This window comes from Heterocephalus glaber, unplaced genomic scaffold (genome assembly GCF_053883595.1).
Source record: "Heterocephalus glaber isolate CG9 unplaced genomic scaffold, H.glaber_assembly_v1.0 deba00000546, whole genome shotgun sequence".
Classification (NCBI taxonomy): Eukaryota; Metazoa; Chordata; class Mammalia; order Rodentia; family Bathyergidae; genus Heterocephalus; species Heterocephalus glaber.
The window spans coordinates 3,096,202-3,118,095 of NW_028258147.1; the positions used below are offsets into that span (position 1 = coordinate 3,096,202).

The 21,894-nt window shown below is 33.7% G+C and overlaps 1 protein-coding gene across 8 annotated transcripts in view; it reads right to left on the reverse strand.

Moving 5' to 3' along the window:
• The window catches only part of Exoc4 (exocyst complex component 4), an 816,538-nt gene that overhangs the window by 708,550 nt on the left and 86,094 nt on the right, over window positions 1-21,894 (reverse strand). For all 8 annotated transcript variants that reach the window (XM_021237603.2, XM_004856313.4, XM_087204413.1 and 5 more), the window contains one exon: window positions 1,673-1,916. In XM_021237603.2, the coding sequence (XP_021093262.2) occupies window positions 1,673-1,916 (244 nt within the window). The remainder of the gene's footprint in view (window positions 1-1,672; window positions 1,917-21,894) is intronic.

Consider the following 21,894-nt stretch of genomic DNA (forward strand, 5'->3'; position numbering starts at 1 on the left):
AAATAAGGACTAAATGTATAATAGGTAATGTGAAATAGGAAGAAAAGGGGCAAAGGGGAAGGAAGTGGGAGGACTCGGGGAAAGGATAGAAGGGAATGTGATTAATATGAGAAAATGGAAAAATAGGAACAAAATCTTTGTAAATAGGGAGGAAAGGAGGGGTTGAAGGGAGGGCTGGGGAAGGGTGAAAAATAAGAACCAAGAGAGACTATGTAAAAGTGCAAATTTCCAATGATGAATGTCATTATATTGTATACCTAAAATGTACCAATGATTAGAATGAATAATCGATAATGTAAAACAGGAAGAAAAGGTCCAAAGGGGTAGGGGTAGTGGGCGGGGCAGGGGAAAGGAAAGAAGGGAAAGGAAAAATGCTGAGAAATGGAAAAAATGGAAATAAAGTCTTTGTAAATAGGGAAGGGTGGAGGGCGTGAAGGGAGGGCTAGGAATGGGGAAAAAAATAAGAACCAAGATGCATTATGTAAAGGTACAATTCCCAATGAGGAATGTAATTGTGTTGTATACCTACAATGTACCAATAAAAAAATTTAATACAAAAAAAAAAGATTATTTTTGTTGCAGAGTTCTATTGATATTTTCACTGTAGTTCACATAAGTTTTTATTTCTCATGTTATTTCTTAGGTTTTGCAAACAAGTACATATCTGATGTGAAAATGTTGATGTTTATTCTAAATGCACAATACATACTAATAATTTAATACTTTATTTTAGTGATGTTTTACGTTCCTGTTAACTACACATTATAATATAATAAGAACCTCCTGCCAAAACAGCAAGAACAGCGAGATGTCAAGTATGTCCCACAAAAAGTGCAGGAAAGCAAAATGCACTCGCTGTCAGTTTAAGCAATATGTGTGTATGGAACATGTTACTGTCATGTGTGAAGACAGCCTTAGATGTGATAAAGATTTTTTTTTTGGTAGAGTGCTATTGGTATTTTCATTGTAGTTCATATAGGAATTTATTTTTGTTGTTCTTTTTTAGACTCTGTACACCAAAAAACAGTTAATGTTGAAAATTTTGATGCTTTTTTATAAACACTCCATAAATATTAAAAATTCAATACTTTAATTTGCGATTTTTCCCTGTTAAGGACTCATTGTTCAATATAATAAAACTCATAAAATTAAAATTGATAATTCAGCAACAGAAACATTCTGAAGAATAAACATGGGTGTTTATGTCCTTTTATGACAAAATTAGTGTTACGCTCCTTAATTACTTAATCTGAGCCTCAGTTTGCCTAATATAAACTATGGATTCTAATAACTAGCTTGCAGAGTTGTAATGAGAATTAAATGAGACTATATATACATGGAGCCTGGGAAACTACATAGTATATCCAATACATGTTCAATAACTATTACATTCAATTTACTTGTTCACTCAATATATTTGAATATATCTTTTTATAGACATGTCTGTATCTTTCATTCAACATATGTGACTAAGGACATTATGCTTTCAAATTTCTGAGCAAAATAAAAAACCAAGACAACTGAATTATGCTGAGTCAAGCTGTTTGTACTTATATGAGTTTGTATGAGCTATAATAGGCCAAGTTCAAGAAAACAGTATGAAGAGAAGATAAATTACTCATGTTTCAGCCAGGAAAATAGTCATCAAAAAACAAACTGCACCCCCATCTACCTTGGTTGGTTCTCCACAGTGAGGTTCTCTACCCGCTGATAGCCACTGTCTGCCACCTGTGTGGTAGATCTCTTCACAATTTGCTTTAGCTCCTGCTCCAAGCGCTCCTTGATTGCCTTAACTGTCTCTGGAATCTTCTTCAGTTTAGCCAGCCCCTTAATAAGGATACCCATGAAAAGGGTGCTGTTCTCCTCTGGGTCCAATTCCAAGTCCTCCTTGATGTCCTGCAAGTTTATGTCCCTCACTGCAAAACAAATAATAAGAAGATAGAGGTCCATGATGAAATTCAAAAATACAGCAGTCTAATGAATGGTATCCCCTTTGATTACATAAAGGAATCAGTGGGGTTTTTTTCGACTAAATTAATCTGCATAGTAACTACACAAGAGTCACAAAATAATATTTATATTCCTGAAATCATATCCATTAGTTATTAATAAGAAGTAGAGAAATTAAAATTGAGTATGCAAATCTCCACAGGAATTTTTGGACAGACTACTTCTAATACAAGTCTATTGATATTCATTAATCACTCATTATTTATAAAATGCTAAACCTGGTGCTCCAGGGGAATTCTAAAGAACCAGACCCAGCCTCAAGTTTCTATTCATTAGTTAGAAGTCATAAGCAGCTAGAGTAAAAGATATAATAAACATATGTAGGGCAGAGTAATGAAGTTAAAATTATAAGAAATGAAACAACAAATTGAAGAAAAAGGCAAAATAATATGTACAACTTGGGCTGGGTATGTAGTTTAGTGGTTCTGCATCTGCCTGGTAACCACAAGGTTCTGAGTTCAATCCCCAGTACTGAAAACAAAAAAACGAAAAACAAAACAAAACAAACAAACAAATATATATATGTACAAGTGAGATGAGACTTTGATAAAAATAAGTAATGAAGACATTTTTCATAAATACAAAAGAACAACCTCCTATTTTTCTTTAAAACATATGTTTGTTACATCATTATCTATCAGTGGCAGACCTCACTAAAACTTGATGGAAATTTTCTGAGAAGTAATGTTGTATGTCAAAAGCCTTTCTAGATCTTTAGACTACAGCCATCATTAAAACCATTTCGTTTTTAAAAGAAAAATTCGCCTAAAACACTGGTTCTTAACCCCTGTGGTTAGCTGGAGAGAGGGATTAGCTGGTGATCTGAGACTTCTGTATTTATTGAAGCCACAGGACATACACACACACACACACACACACACACACATGCATTAGTATATTCAGTATATATATGTATATATATCTAAATTATATCCATATATATGTATATTCACCCAAAACCTTTAATATGAATTTAGAGGTTTCACAACTGGCAATAGAATGATAGGTTACAAATCTCTGGTCTAAAAATATATCACTTTACAAATGGCTGGATAAGGCTAATGGCTAAAAGTTCTCATCATCCCCTGTCCTTTATCCATCAAAACAAATGGAAGTTTTTCATAACATGTGATAGTCTCAATGAATGAATGTGGTCTTCCTTAGTAGATTTAAGCCAAACTGGAATATATAGACCACTATAAGATCTTTTTTACCACTGCAATCATTGTATTGAACTCTTAGGGAACACTGAAAATAGACCAATATATGGAGGAAAGACCACTGCATAAAGGCTTTAAAACCTAGGCTGTTCTCAGTCCTGGAGTGGGGGGGCACAACTCTCAACTCATAAAATTTAATTAAAGAGGATTCTGATAAGATGGAAGAGTAGGAAGCCCCAGGAATTTCTCTCCCCACCTAGGCAACAATTGCACTGACATAATCTGTATGATGTACCTACTGTCATGTGCCACAAAATGATATTATAGTCACCAACAGTCCACATAAATTATTTTGGTTTCATAAAATTATATTGCCTGGTGACATCACATCCATCTTAGTTTATGTAAACCTACTCCGATTTTGCACAAGGACAAAATCACCTAACACCAGAATGTACTACCACCATTAAGTGACACATGATTACATGTTAGAGCTCTAGAGAATGTACCACCACCATTAAGTGACACATGATTACATTTTAGAGCTCTAGAGGCTACTGAAGGACTGTAACTTCCATGGGAAGGCTTAGATGGTTAACTGCAGTAAATTTTAGCTCTTAGCACAGCAGTACCTGCCTAACCACCACAACTCCAGATCCTTTGCAGACAGCTATGTATGTATTCCTAGACCAACTTGCACACCAACAGCAGGAAATAGGATAGGCAAATAAGAACTCTATCTTCCAAATATTTAGGGTCTGTGCTCTGATGACTGATTGCTTCCTCTAATCACAGAGGGGCAGATGAAGAGGCAAGCTGCCACTGCCAAAGCCCAACTGTTCAAGACCCTTTTGTTCTTGCTGAAGTAACTTCTAGGGGATACTGTGGGATAACACCTTCCTTCTACCTCTTCATTTTTTCTCTTTTTCATCTTTTTGGAGCAAGACATTTTAACATTCCAAAAACAATTACAAGTACAGGAAAAATTAGAAAGTGACTATCGCCAAGAAAAGGTGCATACACAAAAAAATCTGAAAAGATATTAAATTTAGACTCAGCTTATCTTTGGGACAGATATAACGTACAGCAACAATAACTATGACCAGCAAACCCTGGAAAAGAAAGAAACTCTAATTTTCAGAGTCATAAAATTATTAGATTCAAACGCTCAGTTTTCAACAAGAAATCTAAGACATACAAAGAAAGAAGAAAATATGACCCATTCAAAGGAAAAAATATATCAATAGAAAGTGTTCCTTAAAAAGACCTGATAACAGATGTTTTCAACAAAGACTATAAAATAACTATCCTAAAGCTGCTCAGTGAAAAACAAAAAAACAGAGGAGAAAGTAAAGAAAATGATCAACGAACAAAATGGTAACATCAACAGAGAGGTAGAAAATCTAAAAAAGAAACCAAAAGGAAATTCTACAGCTGAAAAGTATAATCGCTGGAATGAAAGATTCACTAGAGGGATTCAAAAACAGATTTGATCAGGCAAAAGAAAAAAAAATAGTGAACCTGAAAATAGGACAATGGACATTATCAAGTCTGAAGAACAAAAAAAAAAAAGAATGAAGAATTAATAAAACTTACAGGACGCATAGGGTAAAACCAACATAATGCACTTTAGAAGAGAAGAGAGAGAAAAGAGCAAATACAATAATTGAAGAAGTAATGGTTGAAAACTTCCCAAATTAACTTTTGTATTTTTCTAAATATAAACATCTGAGAAACTCAACAAATTCCAAGAGGAAATCAAAGCAAATCATAATGATACATACTATCATCCAACTGCTGAAGCCGGGGATTTATTGCAATGGTTCCACTGCCTCCCTCACAAGCACAAGGTCCCAAGTTCAATCCCCGGAAACAAAAAAAAAAACAGTTGCTGAAAAGATAAAATCTTAAAAGCAGCAAGGGAAAAGCAAAACTGACCACATACAGGAATTCTCAAATTATTCACACATTTATCATTAGAAAATTTAGAGGCCAGAAGACAGTGGGCTACTTCGAAGAACTAGAAGAAACAACAAAAAAACCCTGTCAGCCAAGAATCTTTTATCTTACAAAACCATCCTTCAAAAGTGAGGAAGATAGTAAGACATTTCCAAATAAAGAAAAACTAAGGCAGTTCATTACCACTATGCCTGCTCGGCAAGAAACACTGGAGGCATTTCGAAAGATTGAAATGAAATGACATTACACAGTAACAAAAAGGTGTATACCAGAAATGAAGATGGTAATAAAGATAAATATCTGGGCAATTAAAAAAGCCAATAGTTATAATCTGCCACTACACTTTTTGTCTTCTACATGGTTTAAGACAGTAAAGTATTCTTAAAACATAGTGATATCTTCCTACTGGAAGAAGGAGGTTCGTACAACTGGAGTTATTGCTGCAGGATGAAGCTTTAATTTGGGACATTTCAGGGACTCTTGAACTGACCACATTACAAATTGAAAATTTCTCATTGTCTTCTAAAGAAACCAAAAAGTTATTCTTCCAATGGTGATTTCAAAAGGCAAGTTTTCTAAAACTCTTTTGCTTGGTATTCTCATTTCATTCATAAGATGACATCAGAACTGAATGCCGAATCAGTGAACGATCCATGCTTCTACTGTTCGCACGACATCTTCCTTTCACATGAAGCTCTAAAGGATTATTATTTGGTTTGAAAATCAAATAACAGGTGCTAAGCAGCAGATTGCATTTGTTGTAATGAGAAGACACCTAAACAAATCACAAAAGCAGACTTCCAGATCACAAAATTCAACCCCAAGGGGAAACAAGATGGAACAATCTGAAATTCAACAACCTGGACTTTCTTAACTACCAATGAAAGAGGATCTGGAAAAAATAAAATCAGAAATAATTTCTCAGTTAACAACAGAGACTGTGTCCATAGTGCAAGACATGATTAATAAATCTAGAGAAGACACAGATAAAATAAATAGAGGAGCTGAGGAACATGATGGAAATCCAACAAAGGAAACCAATGGAATCCATAAAACTGATGCAAACAGCTATCCAGGAGATTAAAAACTCCACTGAAAGTTTACACAGCAGAATGAGCCAATGTGAGGAAGAATATCAGATACAGAAGTAGGATTGTGATTACTGTCCAGGAAAAGAAAGATGTCTAAAAAATAGCAAGGGACCATGAGAAACCAATCCAACAGCTACTAGATGATGCAAAAAAATAAGACTGATCAGAGTCAATGAAGAAAGAGGAGACAGAGCAAATGACATTAATAAAAAAACCATTCACAGAAGTAATGGCAGAAAACTTTCCAAGCAGGGGAACAGAAGTTGACATACAGATAATTGAGGCATATAGGCATTCAACTAGCCGTGATCAAAAAAAATCTGCACCTAGGAATATAATAGTCAAGATTCCAGAAACCCAACAGAAGAACAAAATTCTACAAGCAATTAGAGAAAAGAAATAAATCACATACAAAGGAAAGCTCATCAGAATCACAGCAGACTTCTCAATACAAACCCTCAAGGCAAGAAGAGACTGAAGTTAAATATTTCAAGCCCTAAAGGAAAACAACCTCCAACACAGACTGATGTACCCTGCAAAACTATCTTTCAAAATTGATGAAGAAATGAGTTACTTTAAAGACAAAGAACACCTGAGGAACTTCATGAATACCAAACCAGCACTCCAAAAACTTTTAAACAATATCTTAGGAAAAGACAATGAGGGTCACAACCCCATGAAACCCAACAGAATGAATATATCAGGCAAGACAAGAAATTAAATGCAAAGTGGGAGAATCCAACAACAGGAAAAGGTCACGACAAGGATAAGTCATTACATATCACATATAAACATCAATGTTAATGGTTTCAATTCACCAATCAAAAGAAATAGGCTGGCAAAATGGGTTAAGAAGCAAGACCCAACAATATGCTGACTACAAGAAACATACTTAATTCAAAAGGAAACTCACAGACTGAAAGTTAAAGGGTGAAAAATAATGCTCCATGCAACAGGAACCCCAAAAATAGCAGGAGTACCTGCCCTATTTGCAGATAAAAATGATTTTAAACCAACACTAATTGGGGGAGACAAAGAAGACATCCTTGACAACAGAACAATGCAAGAGGAAGAGATGATAATCATAAATATATACACACCAAATAATAGTGCACCCAACTATATAAAACAATTATTAACAGGGGCCAGGGATTTAGCTCAGTGGTTCCAGTGCCTGCCTTGCAAACTCAAGCTCCTGAGTTCAATCCCTGGTACCAAAAAAAAAAAAAAAATTATTAACAGACATGAAAAATCAAATAAGGACTAATACAATAGTAGTGGGGGCCTCCATATCCCACTGTCATATATAGATAGATCAACTAAACAAAAAATCAACAACAAAATACTAGAACTCAACCAATCTCTTGAACAAATGGACTTAACAGATGTTTACAGTGTTTCACACCACAAAATCACAATACACATTCTTTTTAGCTGTACACAGGTCATTCTTCAAGATAGACAACATACTTGTTCATAAAATAGGTTTAAATAAATGCAAATGAACTGAAGGTATATCCTGTATATTATCAGATCATAGTGAAATGAAATTGGAGATCAATAGGAAAAGAAACCACAAGAATTTGATAACCACATGGAAATTGAACAACATACTCCTGAATATCCAATGGGTCATAGTGGAAATTAAAGAAGAAATCAGACAGTTTCTGCCATTCAATGACAATACCAATACAACATACCAGAATTTATGGGACACAATGAAAGCAATCTTAAGAGGGAAATTCATAACAGTCAATATTCATATTAGGAAAATTCGTATTAGGCTGAAATAAACACCCTAATGCTGAACCTCAAGCTTCTAGAAAAAGAAGAGCACGACAAACCCAAAGCTCATACAAGGGAGAAAATTATAAAGATCAGAGCAGAAATCAATGTAATGGATACTAAGAGAATGACACAAAAAAAATCAATGAAGTGAAGAGCTGGTTCTTCAAAAGAATAAACAAAATTGAAAAACCCTTAGCCAACCTTATCAAAAAAAGGAAAGAAAAGGCCCACATGCATGCAATTAGGAATGAAAAGGGTGAAATTACAATGGACCCAGCAGAAATCCAGAGGATCATCAATACGCACTTCAAGAACCCACATACCAAAAAGATGGAAGACACACAAGAAATAAACAAATTTCTAGATACCTATAAATTACCAAAGTTTAGTGAAGAAAACCTAAAAATTCTAAACAACCCAATATCAATCAATGAAATTGAAACAATAATTAAAAACTTACCAACTAAGAAAAGCCCAGGTCCTGATGCTTCACTGCTGAATTCTAAAAGACATTTAGAGAAGAACTATTGCCACTACTGTTTAAACTCTTCAATGAAATTGAAAGGGAAGCAATACTCCCAAATTCATTCCTGGAAGCAAGCATTTCCTTGATTCCAAAAGCAGAGAAAGATCCAACCAAAAAAGAGAACTATAGGCCAATCTCCCTAATGAACAGAGATACAAACATCCTCAATAAGATATTGGCAAATAGAATGCAGGAGATCATCAAGAAGACCATACACCCTGACCAAGTGGGATTCATCCCAGAGATGGTCCAACATATGCAAATCAATAAATGTAATACATTATATTAACAGAGCCAAGGACATAAACCATATGATCATCTCAACAGATGCAGAAAAAGCATTCAACAAAATCCAACACTGATTCATGATAAAAGCCCTACAGAAAACTGGAATGCACGCGTTTTATCTCAACCTGATAAAAGCCATAAAAGCAACAGCCAATATACTAAATGGTCAAAAACTGAAATCCTTCACACTAAAATCAGGAACAAGACAAGGATGTCCACTATCATCACTCCTGTTCAATATAGTTCTGAAATATTAGCTACAGCAATTACAAAGAGAAAGAAATAAAAGAAATAAAGATAGGAAATGAAGTTAAATTGTCATTATTTGCAGATGGCATGATATTCTATATAGAAGACCACAAGAACTCTACCAAAAGTGTTCTAGACTTAATAACCAAATTCAGTAGAGTACCTGGATACAAGGTCAACACACAGAAATCAATAGCCTTCCTATACACGAACAAGAGACTCACTTAGGAACTGGAGAAACAACTCCTTTCACAATAGCATCCCAAAAAATGTAATACCTAGTAATGAACTTAAGGAAAGAAATCAAAGACCTCCACTCTGAACAATGCAGCACTTTGAAAAAAGAGATCAAAGAGTACATCAGAAAATGGAAAGACATCCCTTGCTCCTGGGTAGGAAGAAACAATATAGTGAAAATGGCCATACTTCCAAAACTGCTATACAGATTTAATGCAATCCCAATTGAAATTCCAGCAGCATACTTCACAGACCTTGAGAAAAACAACGCAAAAATTCATTTGGAACAAGAAAAGACCTAGAATAGCAAAAGCAATAAAGCCAAAGTAGGTTGTTTCACAATCCCCAACTTGAAACTATACTACAAAGCTACTGTGATAAAAACAGCATGGTACTGGCAAAGAAACAAACCCAAGGATCAGTGGAACAGATTAGAAGATGCAGAAACAACTCCAGAAATACTCAGCCAGTCACTTCATCTTCGACAAAGGAGCCAAACACCATCACTGGAGGAAAGATAGCCTCTTTAATAAATGGTGCTGGAAAAACTGGGTTTCAACTTGGCAAAGATTAAAACTAGACCTGTATCTCTCACCATGCACTAAACTAAAATTGAAATGGATCAAATATCTAAATATTAAAACAGAAACACTAAACTGGCTGGAAGAGACATTAGGTAGAACTCTTGAAGACAATGGTGTAGGAAAAGATTTCAAGAACAAAACCTCAGCTGCACGTGAACTAGCACAAAGATTCAACAACTAGGGGGCTGGGGATTTAGCTCAGTAGTGCCGTCGCCTGCCTCAAAAGCACAAGGTCCTGAGTCCGATCCCTAGTACCAAAAAAAAAAAAAAAAAAAAAAAAGAATCAACAACTGGGATCTATTAAAAAGCTTCTGCACAGCAAGAGAAACTACCAACAGAGTGAAGAGACAACCCACAACGTGGGAAGAAATTTTTACCAGCTGTTCCTCAGACAAAGGTCTACTATCTAGAATATATAAAGAATTTTTAAAAATCAGACCTCCCAAACTTAAAGACCCTATCCAAAAATGGGCATCTGAAATGAACAGACATTTCTCAAAGAAACAGTGAACATATGAAAAAATGTTGCACATCACAGGTCATTCAAGAAATGCAAATGAAAACAATGCTGAGATTTCACCTCACTCCAGAAAGAATAGTGGCTACCAAGAAATCAGCCAATAACATGCTGGCAGGGCTGTGGGAAAAAGGAACCCTTCTCTACTGTTGGTGGGAGTGTAGACTGGTACAACTAGTACGGAGATCAGTATAGAAATCAGTATAGAGATACTTCAAAAACTAGGATTAGAGATCCCATTTGGCCCAGCTATTTCCCTGCTAGGTATCTTCCCCAAAGAATTAAAGGAATCAAACCACAGCAATATATGTGCACCCATGTTTGTAGTGGCACAGTCTGTAATAGCTAAAACTTGGAAACAGCTCAATTGCCCATCAACTGGAAGCTGGACAAAGAAGATGTGAGTTTTTTATAAAATGGAGTACTACTCAGCCATGAAAAATGAGAAATTAGAGACATTTATAGCTAAATGGATGCACTCTGAGGCCATACTCAAGTGAAATAAATAGGACACACATGTATAAATATGGAATCGTTTCTCTGGTGTGAGAAACTGAAAGTGTAAATAAGGATCAAAATGTATAATAGATAATATGAAATAGGAAGAAAAGGTCCAAAAGGGAAGGGGAAGTGGGAGGGGTAGCAGAAAGGCAAGAAGGGAAAGGAATAAATATGAGAAAAGGAAAAAATGGAAGAAAGTGTAAATAGTGAGGGGTGGAGGGGTTAAAGGGAGGGCAGGGCAATGAGGAAAAAAATAAGAATCCAGATATATCATGTAAAGGTACAAATTCCCAATGATGAATGTCATCATATTGTATACCTAAAATGCTCCAATAAACTTAATGAATAAAAAAAAACACAGTATAATAATACTAGTCTAAAATCTACTATAACTTTACTTAGTAAATCCACATTTTGTTTTCTATAAAAATTAAGAGGTTAATGCATTTAAAGAATTACTTGTTTAAGCCCAGGGATTTAGCTCAGTGGTTCCGCCGCCTGCCTGGCAAATGCAAGGACCCAAGTTCAATCCCTGGTACCAAAACCAAACCAAACCAAACAAAAAAAGAATGACTTGTTTATAGTTTGAGGAACACAATATATAAGAATGCAATTTTATGATACTAACATCCAAAAGTAGTGGAAGCACAGCTATTAAAGCAGCAAAGTTCTTGCATGTTATTGTAGATAAGTTCATATAAATTCAAGTTAAAGTGTTATAACTATAGAATGTTTAATCCCCATGTTTAAGCCTGAAAGGCAATAGCTACAGAATGCATAAAAAAGGAAGTGGAAGACAATTTAAATGTTTCACTACAAAAAAAATTCAAGTAAATACAAAAGAAGAAATAATGCAAGGGACAAGGGACAAAAAGGCTATAAGGCATGTAGAAAACAAATAACAACAATACAGAAGTATCTTCGTATCAGAACTTACTTTCAATGTAAGTGGATTAAACTCTCTAATCATCCAGGCATTGGTAGAATTAATTTTTAAAAATCATGATCCCCCCCCTACCTGCAGTGTAGAAAGCCATAAACAGATCCAACGGCACAAGCAGACAGAAAACAAAAGAACAGAAAAGTTACTCAATGAAAATAGTAATAAAGGAACAGGAGTGGCTCGGCTAATATAAGACAAAATAGACTTTAAATCAAAAAAGATTACAAGTGACAAAGATATTACATATTAATAAAAGGTTCAATATTGAAAGAAGATATAACAATTATAAGCATTCATACAGCTAATGATAGACTATCAAAATATATTAAACAGGGCCGGGGATTTACCTCAGTGGTTCTGCCACCTGCCTCGCAAGCGCAAGGTCTCGAGTTCGATTCCCAGTACAAAAATAACAATAATAATTATTAAAATATATATATATATATATATATATATGAAACAAAAGTGATAGAAATGAAGGGAGAATTAGTTCTATATAAATGGAGGATTTCCTACTCTCAGTAATGGGTAGGAAAAACCAAATTTAAGATAAGGAAACAGAGGACTTAAACAAAACAATAAACCACAAAAAAATATGAACAAGGGGCCAGGGATTTAGCTCAGTGGTCCCGCTGCCTGCCTCGCAAGCGCAAAGTCCTGAGTTCAATCCCCAGTACCAAAAAAACAACAACAAAAAATGAACAAACAGAATTCAGCAACATATTTACAAGATTATGCATCATGACAAAGTAGTATTTCTGGAATGCAAGGACAATTCAACATATGAAAATCAAGCACTGTATTGTATCACATTAATGGAAGGAAGAGGAAAAAAACCACATGAGCATCTAAATTGATGCAGAAAATCATTTGACAAAAATGCAACATTCTTTCATGATAAAAACAGTTGACAAGCTAGGAACAGAAGCAAACTAACCCAATATATAAAAGCCATTCATGCACAATAGTGTGTATAACTAAACAAAATGAACAAATTCCTAGAAATATAAAATCTGCCAACATTAAATCAGAAAGAAATAGAAAAATGTGTAATGGAACTATAATAAAAAGATTGAATCAGCAGTCAAAAATCTCCTGACAAGAAAGACCTGATGGTGGATTCTGCCAAACATTTAAAGAATTTAAACTAATCTTTTTCATATTTTTCCAAAATTCTAAAGAAAAAGGAAAACTTCTAACTCATTCTATAAACTCAAAACCAAAGATGCTACAAGAACACTACAAATCAATTTGATTCTCAAGTAGATATCTGTACATCATGTTCACGGCAGAATTATTCACAATGACCAAAATGTAGAAGCAAGCCAAATGCCCATGGACACATGAATGGATAAGTAAAATGCGATATATACAGACAATGGTACATCATTGAGCTTTAAAAAGAGAGAAAATTCTGACATACAGTACAACATGAATAAATCTTAAAACACTCTGCTAAGTGAAATAATCTAGTCACAAAAGACAAATACTGCATGATTCCAATTATAATGAGGTATTTACAGTAGTAAAGTTCCTAGAAAGAAAAAGTAGAATGTTGACAGTCGGGGTATAAAGAGGAAGGGGAAATGGTAACATTGTTTAATGGGTATAGTTTCAGATTTTCAAGATGAAAAGAGTTATACAGATGGATGGTATTAATGGTTGTCTACACTATGAATGTACTTAATATCACTGAACTGTACACTTTTAAGTGGTTAATTTTGTTAAGTGTATTTACCATAAAAACATTTATTTTAAATATAAACCAAAGGAATTTTATAACATACATGGGATAGTTATACAAGTTAATTCTTATGTGAATAAATCTTCCACACATTTATTCATTATGGCATCTTAGATTCACTAGAACCCCAAAACTAACAAAGAGTAGGGCATAAAGAATGACCAGATTCATATAGTTTTCCTTGCATTGTAGAGGTCATTTGATGATGTGGTACTTAACAAGTTTATCTTTTTAATAGTAGTAATGTTGGCAGAACCAAGAAGCCTTAAGCCTCTTAAGACAATAATTCTGAAGGAAAATACAAACAAAATCATCAATGTTTCCAAATGTGACATTTCAAGAATAGACATTTCAGTTACTGGTATTGTTTTATATATGAAGAAGCCAGACACCTCAGGTCACAGAAGTACTCTATCCAGCAAAATCAACCCCACAGCAAAGTGGGTAAAAGTCCTTAGCAGCCAAGGAACCATTTGAATTCAGCAAGTTACAGGGGGAAATAAAGCTAAACTATAAGAAGAGCTTCAGGCGGAAAAAAAGTGGAAGAAATTTAGCTGAGACAAAATGCACTTCACAAAAGAGCCCATATGAGTCACAAATTGGACACATACAAAGAGCCACCTAAACAACACAGCTACCTGCCCAAGAATGATTGGTGATGAGGTAAATGTAGTTTAAATCAATAAGGCCTGAGATTACATGGCATATAGCTACTTATATGCACACTAATATGATAGATAGCCCATTAAAAAGCAACAAATAAGCAAAGTACGAATAATAAAATGCCACAGCCTCAATGGAACATTTGTTTAGACCTTATCTTTCTGTTTGTCTCCTGAAATCTCCTAGAGCATAAACACTGAACATATCCAATATTAATTAATTTATATTATCTATTTCACTTGCATCAGCTGAAAATTAAAAGGCAATTTAAAAGGATAATATAATCAGCCATGACTAGCCTAATATTCACAAAAAAACCTGTGAGGTAAGATAAAATTGCTAGAGCTTTATGAGAAAAGCTTTGTTCAAGAATAATGTAACTGAAATTCAGTAAGGCCTCACACAATAATTAGAACATAATATATCTATTTCCAAACTACTGAACCCCAGATCATTCCCTCCTACCTATATTATATACTCAATGTGTAGACTTTAAGCACTTTAAAATTGGAAATATTTCCTTTCCTAAGTTTTTTACTGTTAGAATTTTTGGGGGGGGAGGGGGTTGGAGTTTTTGCAGGGATGGCTCTAAAGCTCTTAGCAAATGAAGACTTCTCAAAACTGGTTTTGAAAACACTCACTGATTGGTAGGTTAGTACTAAATATTAAGATCTTGATGCCCTTTTACCAATTATTTCTACTAAAATCCTGTCGGCCTCAAGTGTTGCTCAGCATATACATCCTCTTATGTATGTATATACAGACATATAGGTGTATATTACTAAGTAGATATATACTGTGTTTGTAGTTGGGGCTAAGCATAAATTTATATAAGAATGATTTAACTAAGACTTTCTAGAACTTATGTAAGGATTAACTAGATGATATCTGAGGTCTTTTCAAGCTCCAGGATTCCATGATCACATTAACTACAATTTAAATCCATACATCTCTGATAATGTGGGCTATAGCTAGCAGGATAGCACATTTAAAAAATAACACATAACAATAACATAAAAAAACACATAAATGCATGAATAATCCATTCATGTGTCTAAATATTTTATTTTAAAAACTATTTTAAATACAGAAAGCTATCTAGACCACCAGTCTATGAGTGCTTTCTTTCTTCAGTACATTTGGTAACAGAAGATAAGTAATTATGCCACAGCTTATACACCTATGTCACAAAACACAGAAGACAAAGTCCCTGGTAATAATACATTTTAACTTTTTATTGAATAAGCTATACTATTATATCCATTATTTATATTTATATATGCTAATTACAGTACAAGACAGTAGCAGTATTTACTATAGAAACGCCGGGCAGATGTCATTCCATTTATTATTCACATATACATACCATGCAAAGTTCTTATACAATATAAAATTTCAATCTACATAATTTAAATTATATACTGTATTCAAGAACAGTATCCCTATGTGAGAACTGTCTGCCAGTATTGAACAGAATGCAATATACCAAAGAGCCTTCAAAAAAAAAAACCAGAAACACCAAACTTAATTACCATTAAAGCATCAAACAAAATACTTATCTATAATGCTTCCTCTACGGATGGGAATCTGGCCACAGAATACTGACAATATTCTCAAGAAAAAAATAATAAAACAGTTATCATTTTAAAATAATTTGTGTTCTTCCCAGGGATTTAGCTCAGTGGTTCCAGCACCTGCCTCACAAGTGCAAGGTCCCGAGTTCTATCCCCGGTATCAAAAAATAATAATAATAATAATAATTTGTGTTCTTTTGATCAAAAATGGCACTATAAATTCACACTACGGAGGTACAGAATCTGCTTTACACACAACTATACACAGAATATAATTTAAGACATTAAAAAGAAATAGTCTGGCTCAAAATTGGAGAGTGATATCTATGAGGACAAGATATACAATGAGTGAAGCCAGAACATAGGTCCAATTGGCTCTAAGTGGAAAAGCAGACAGACAAAAGCTGAACTTAGTCCACATTAATAGAGATTTAGTGAGATCCACTGGCCAAAATCTATCCTCAAGGGCTGCAAGCTCAAGACCAAATCAAGCTCTTCTTGGACTGGAAGGCTACAGACCTTAACCAATCATTATCCTCTATTCCTGCTTCTGTGTAAATTCTTGTTCAACTACAATACCATTCCTTTCACTAGTGAAAATTTATTTCTTACATCTTTCATTCTAATTAATGCACCCACTGGTGCAGATTGAGAGCAATATCTGATGCACTGGTTGCCTCAAGAGTATAGAATCTTGATTAGGGTCTTTCAAATGTTAACTAACTACCCCTGGAGTGTAGATTCCTGATTAAGGTACTTTAAAAATGTTAACAAAGCACCCCTAAGGTGTGGATTAAATTACTTTAAAGAAAACCACAGACAATGTAACACCCCACTCCAGAAAAAAAGGCTGCCAAATGTTGTCACCTGCTATTTAGGATTAGAATTTCCATGATGGGAGAATTTTACACAGCCTCAGAACAAGACTATGCAATGCTGTAATAAGAGGCATAGTTTCAATTCAGGGATGGAGAGAACGGAGTTTTGAAAGCACTGTGAGCATACAGCAGTCCTTCCATAAGTGAAAGTTACCCAAGAGGAAAATGATGGTAAATTAGTTCCAGAAATGCAGAGTAGAAGGTTCTATTAGGAGAAAAACAAAACTTACATCTGTTGCATCATTTTCCTATGATACAGCACTTAAGGGGTATTAACTGTCTCATTTAGAGCATAGAATAGGTACTTCCAAAGGTCAAGGAGTAGCAGTCAGTGGACAAGAACTTACTAGAATAGAACAGAGATAAAAGATAACAGGAGGGACAATGACATGATAAACTGATAGTTTATACTGATAATCATTAAAATATATTAGGCCTTTAACTTTTCTTAAGTTCAATTATTCAGGGAGACAGCATGATGTAGTGAAAAGAACAAGAGTTTGATGTCATATAATTTTAGATTTGTTTACCATCTCTACCACTTTTCTAGTTGTGTAATCTCCCTTGAGTCATTTATCTTCTTGAGCCTCGCTTTCTTCCCTGGCAAAATGGAGATAATATTATTTACTTCACAGAGTTATGCATATTAAATGAGATGATATGACATCAAAACTCCAAAGAAAAATACTAAAAATTTTAAAAGTACCTTTAAAATGACCAACTTTGGAAATCCTGGATTCACCATGGTGGCTGCTTAGGTCCCTATCTCTCAATATTTTCTCAAAAAGCAATACTGTACAGAACAGTAAAGAAAATAATCAAATCTACATAAAACCATTTCAAGATAACACGAAAACAGAAAATGCCCAAACTTCAGAACAACTGCAAATAAAAATTTAAAAATACCTAATTCCAGCTAGTGATTTCTTATACTTCAACTGCACCTCTGCTCTGCACAAGGCTTTTGTAGCAAACAAAGGTAGAATGTGGAAACCTATGATGAAGAGAACTAGTGAGAGTAAGGGTGATCTAAAATCATCATGAAACAATCATCATCAAAGAAAAAGCCCACTCTGAGTTTCAGAAGTATAAAATATACTATAAAAGTATCCAAGCAGATCAGAGCACTGACTATAGGGAAGGGACTTAAAAGCAGGCACAATTTGAAGGAGCAGTTTTTGAAACACATAGCTCCTGGGAGAGAAATAAGACAAAAAGAAAGAGAGAAATGCTCTTTGGCTATCAGACACTTAAGAGAAAAAGAAACAAAAAAGAAAAAACTTGAGATACTATAAAAGAGAGCCAAAATCCAGAGAACATACAACCTTCTCCACCATCAAAACAAACAAAAAAAGCTGTAAAAGTCTCTGGATTTGCTATACTGACAGAAGAGGGAGCCAATGAGCTAAAAATCCTATAAAACACCCAACACCATAAAAATTAAAAGACAATAATGAATACATTCATACTTAGGCATTATTTTTTAAAAAGTCAGAAAACCCAACATATATCACTGGAGATAAATCCTCTCAAAAACAATGAAGTACAAGAAAACTGGAAGGCAACATTCTAGACAGAATATATTCAAACAAGAATTTGGTGATATAAAAACCACCTTGACCCAGAAATCCAAAAACTAAGAACATATATAGACAAATAATAGGAAGATATTGAAAGCGACTGAACTCTGGGAAGAAGTGAAAGCAAAAGACAAAGCCACATCATACCTGAAGAAAAAACTTATTAAATGCTAAGGACAGAATGAACCCAAAGAATACGTCATAAGAAGTATTCAGAAATGCAGGTAATAAAAAACAGAAAATAAAGTGGAGACAAGAGATTTTTTTTTCCCTTAAATTCTTTTACTGGTACATTTTAGGTATACAATACATTTACATTTATCATTGGGTGCTTGTACCTGTACATGATGTATCTTGGTTCTTATTTTTTTCCCCATTTCCTGTCGAGACAAGAGATCTTAAATGATCAAGTGGTAGAAATAGAAAACAAAGCAAAGAGAAAATAGCACATCACTGGAGCAAGAAAGAAAAACAATAGAATGGAATTAGTATGTGACATTTGAAACCAAGAAAATTTTCTAGAAATAAAACCTTTTTGAATCTACAAAATGAAAGAGCTCCTTAGGTATCTGAGAAAATTAATCAGAAATAATAAACTCCAAAGTGTATTCTAGGTAAAATTATTAAATTTTGAGGGTTAAAAATTATATTTTTAGTCAGGCATGATGGTATACACCAGTAGTCCTAGATACCAGGGAGGCTGAGGCAGGAAGATCACTTAAGGCTCGTGTTCAAGACCAGCCTGGGCAGCATAAAAAGACTTTTTTGGATTCAAGTTATAATAGTAGTAATAGTAACTTAATTTTTTTTAAAATCTTCTAGTGGGGGTTCAGGGATTTAGCTCAGTGGTTTGGCCGCCTGCTGTGCAAGCGCAAGAACCCAAGTTCAATCCCCGGTACCAAAAAAAAAAATCTTCTAGCACTATAGGCAAAAAGATCACAATAAGGAAAAAAAATTAGGTATCAAAATTTCCATAAAACATACAAAGGAACACAACAATCAAACAGAAGTGTTTTTATAAACTTAATGAGTAAGTCAAGGAATTTATACCCACTAAAGTTTAAGTATCAAGATTACAAAAAATAAGAACTCATAAATCTATTAGATGATTAACCTCACTCAACCAAGAGATGACTAGGAAAAGTTCAACAAAAGAGCTCATGTTAAGTACTTTCAATATTTAAATACAAATTTAAGACAAAAACAACTGTGGGGATAAAGACAGAAGATAACTACATAAAAGTAATGTTTTGAGAAGTAAAAAGTATACAACTGAAAGATATGGAGAAAACAAAGCGAGGAAAATAGAATAAGGTTATTGTTTGTTACATAGGCAAATAGATGGGAAGTACAGGATACAAATAAAAATGGATAAATCCAATAGTAAAGTCAAATAGGAAAGCAAGGGACTAAGAATATTTTTTAAAGGTATAACTACAAAGAAAATCACTATAAAAACTATGAGAAAAAAAATGGAAATGAAATCTATGTAAATAGGGAAGGGCGGAGCGGGTGAAGGGAGCACAGGTAATGGGGAAAAAAATAAGAACCAAGATATATCACGTACAGGTACAAACACCCAATGATAAATGTAAACGAATTGTATACCTAAAATGTACCAATAAAAGAACTAAAAAAAAAAAAAAGAAAGAAAGAAAATCACTATAAAACTAGTATTCTAAAAATTTATGTGGATCGGGACATGGTACCCCAAAATGTGGTCTACAGGCATTTGAGAAACAGGAGACTCAGGGACACCAAGAAGAATATGAACAAACAAGCTTTGCTCAACTGTCCATAGATTATCATCATCAGATCACACCCTTTATCCTCCAATCTTAGTTTCACACAACTACCCAGTAAAAAACAGACTTCCCCATTTCCTTGGGTCTTCACATCTAAAACCACTTGTATCACATAAAACTTATGTTAAATAAATCTCTTAATGTTTTTCTTAATCTACCTTTTGTGACAGGAGTTTCAGCCATGAACCTAGTGATAGGTTAGGAAAAGATATTCTTTTTCTACCCTATGATATCAAAAAATTATAAAATTAAAGAGTAAAAAATACAGTCTCAGAAAAAAAAAAGCAATGTAATGTAACATACATCTTTATAAATCATGACAGTTGAGGCAAAACGTATCAGTCATATCATATATCAATGGATTCAACTCACTATTGAAAGAAAAGGATTTTGAATTTGGCTTACAAAGCAAGGCCCAATTATATGCTATACACACATCTAAAACAAACTAATTTTAAAAGGCTATGAAGTGAACAAAGGTATGCTAGTCCAAAGCATTAAGCATAAAAAAAGGAGGACTTCTATAAATACCAAAAGCCACAATTCACAACGAAGCTATAATTTTCTAATTATTTATATACCAACTCACTCTTTTTAAGCAAGAACTACAAGAGATACAAATAGGTATGGAGAAAACACTATTAATAGAAAACTTTTGACCATCAGAAAATAAGAGAGAGAAGACTCAAGCAACAAAATTAAAAGGGAAAAAAAAATTTGAAAGGGGAGCTCTTGTGGATATATATCCAAATGTCTAACTGGTAACAGAGAACCACCTTCTCCTCAAGTATGCATGGAACGTTCACAAATAACTTATTCTACATTAAGTCATAAAAACCCAGTGAATTTCATAAATTAGGAATATTACAATGTTCTCTGAAGTAAAGCTAGAAAGTCTTTTTTAAAAAGCAAAAATATAAAATGCCATTTATCTCTAAAATTTTATTATAAATACTTGGGGAAAAAAAGAAAATATAAACTGAAATAAGAATTTTTAAATGAAAATCCCACATATTAGTTAGTATCTATGGGCTATATTTAAGGTAGAAAAAAAATTGTATCACTAAACACTTTTATCAATAAAAATGAAAGCACTGAATACATAACTTGAATTTCTAGCTCATGTTTTTAAAGCAACAAAATAAACCGAAAGAAAGTACAAAGAAAGAAATAACACAGGCTAAAACAGAAATTAATGAAGTAGAGAACAGAAAAATAGTACACTTAAATAATTCAAATCCTGGTTTCTTTCTTTGAAAAAGTAACAAAACAGACAACTGCTAGGTACTTTAATGAAGAATAAAAGGAAAATAAAAAACATTAAAAACGATAAAAAGGAAATAAAATTTTTAAACCAAAATACTTTGTAGAAAAAAATAAATAAAATTGAAAAACTCAATGAAATGAATTTCATAGAAAAATATATGGATCTTAAATTATATCACAATTTATATAGAAAAAATGCAAAAAAATAAAAGAAATAATAAAAATATTAAAAAGTGCCAGATCCAAATAGTTTCACAGAGAAATTCCCAAACCTTCAAATACCAGAGAGCCCTAATACTCCATAAACTGTTCTCTGAAAGTAAACTTCCAAATTCCTTTTATGAATCAATTATTGCATTGAAATCAAAATTTGCTCAAGTTTAGAATCTAAAATTGAGACAATACAGTATCATACACATGACACTATCTGGTGAGATTTAGACTACACAATTATCCGTAACATCAATGCAAAAATCTTAAATAAACATTTGCAGATATTTACTTCTTGAATTATTGATTTATCAGACTTCA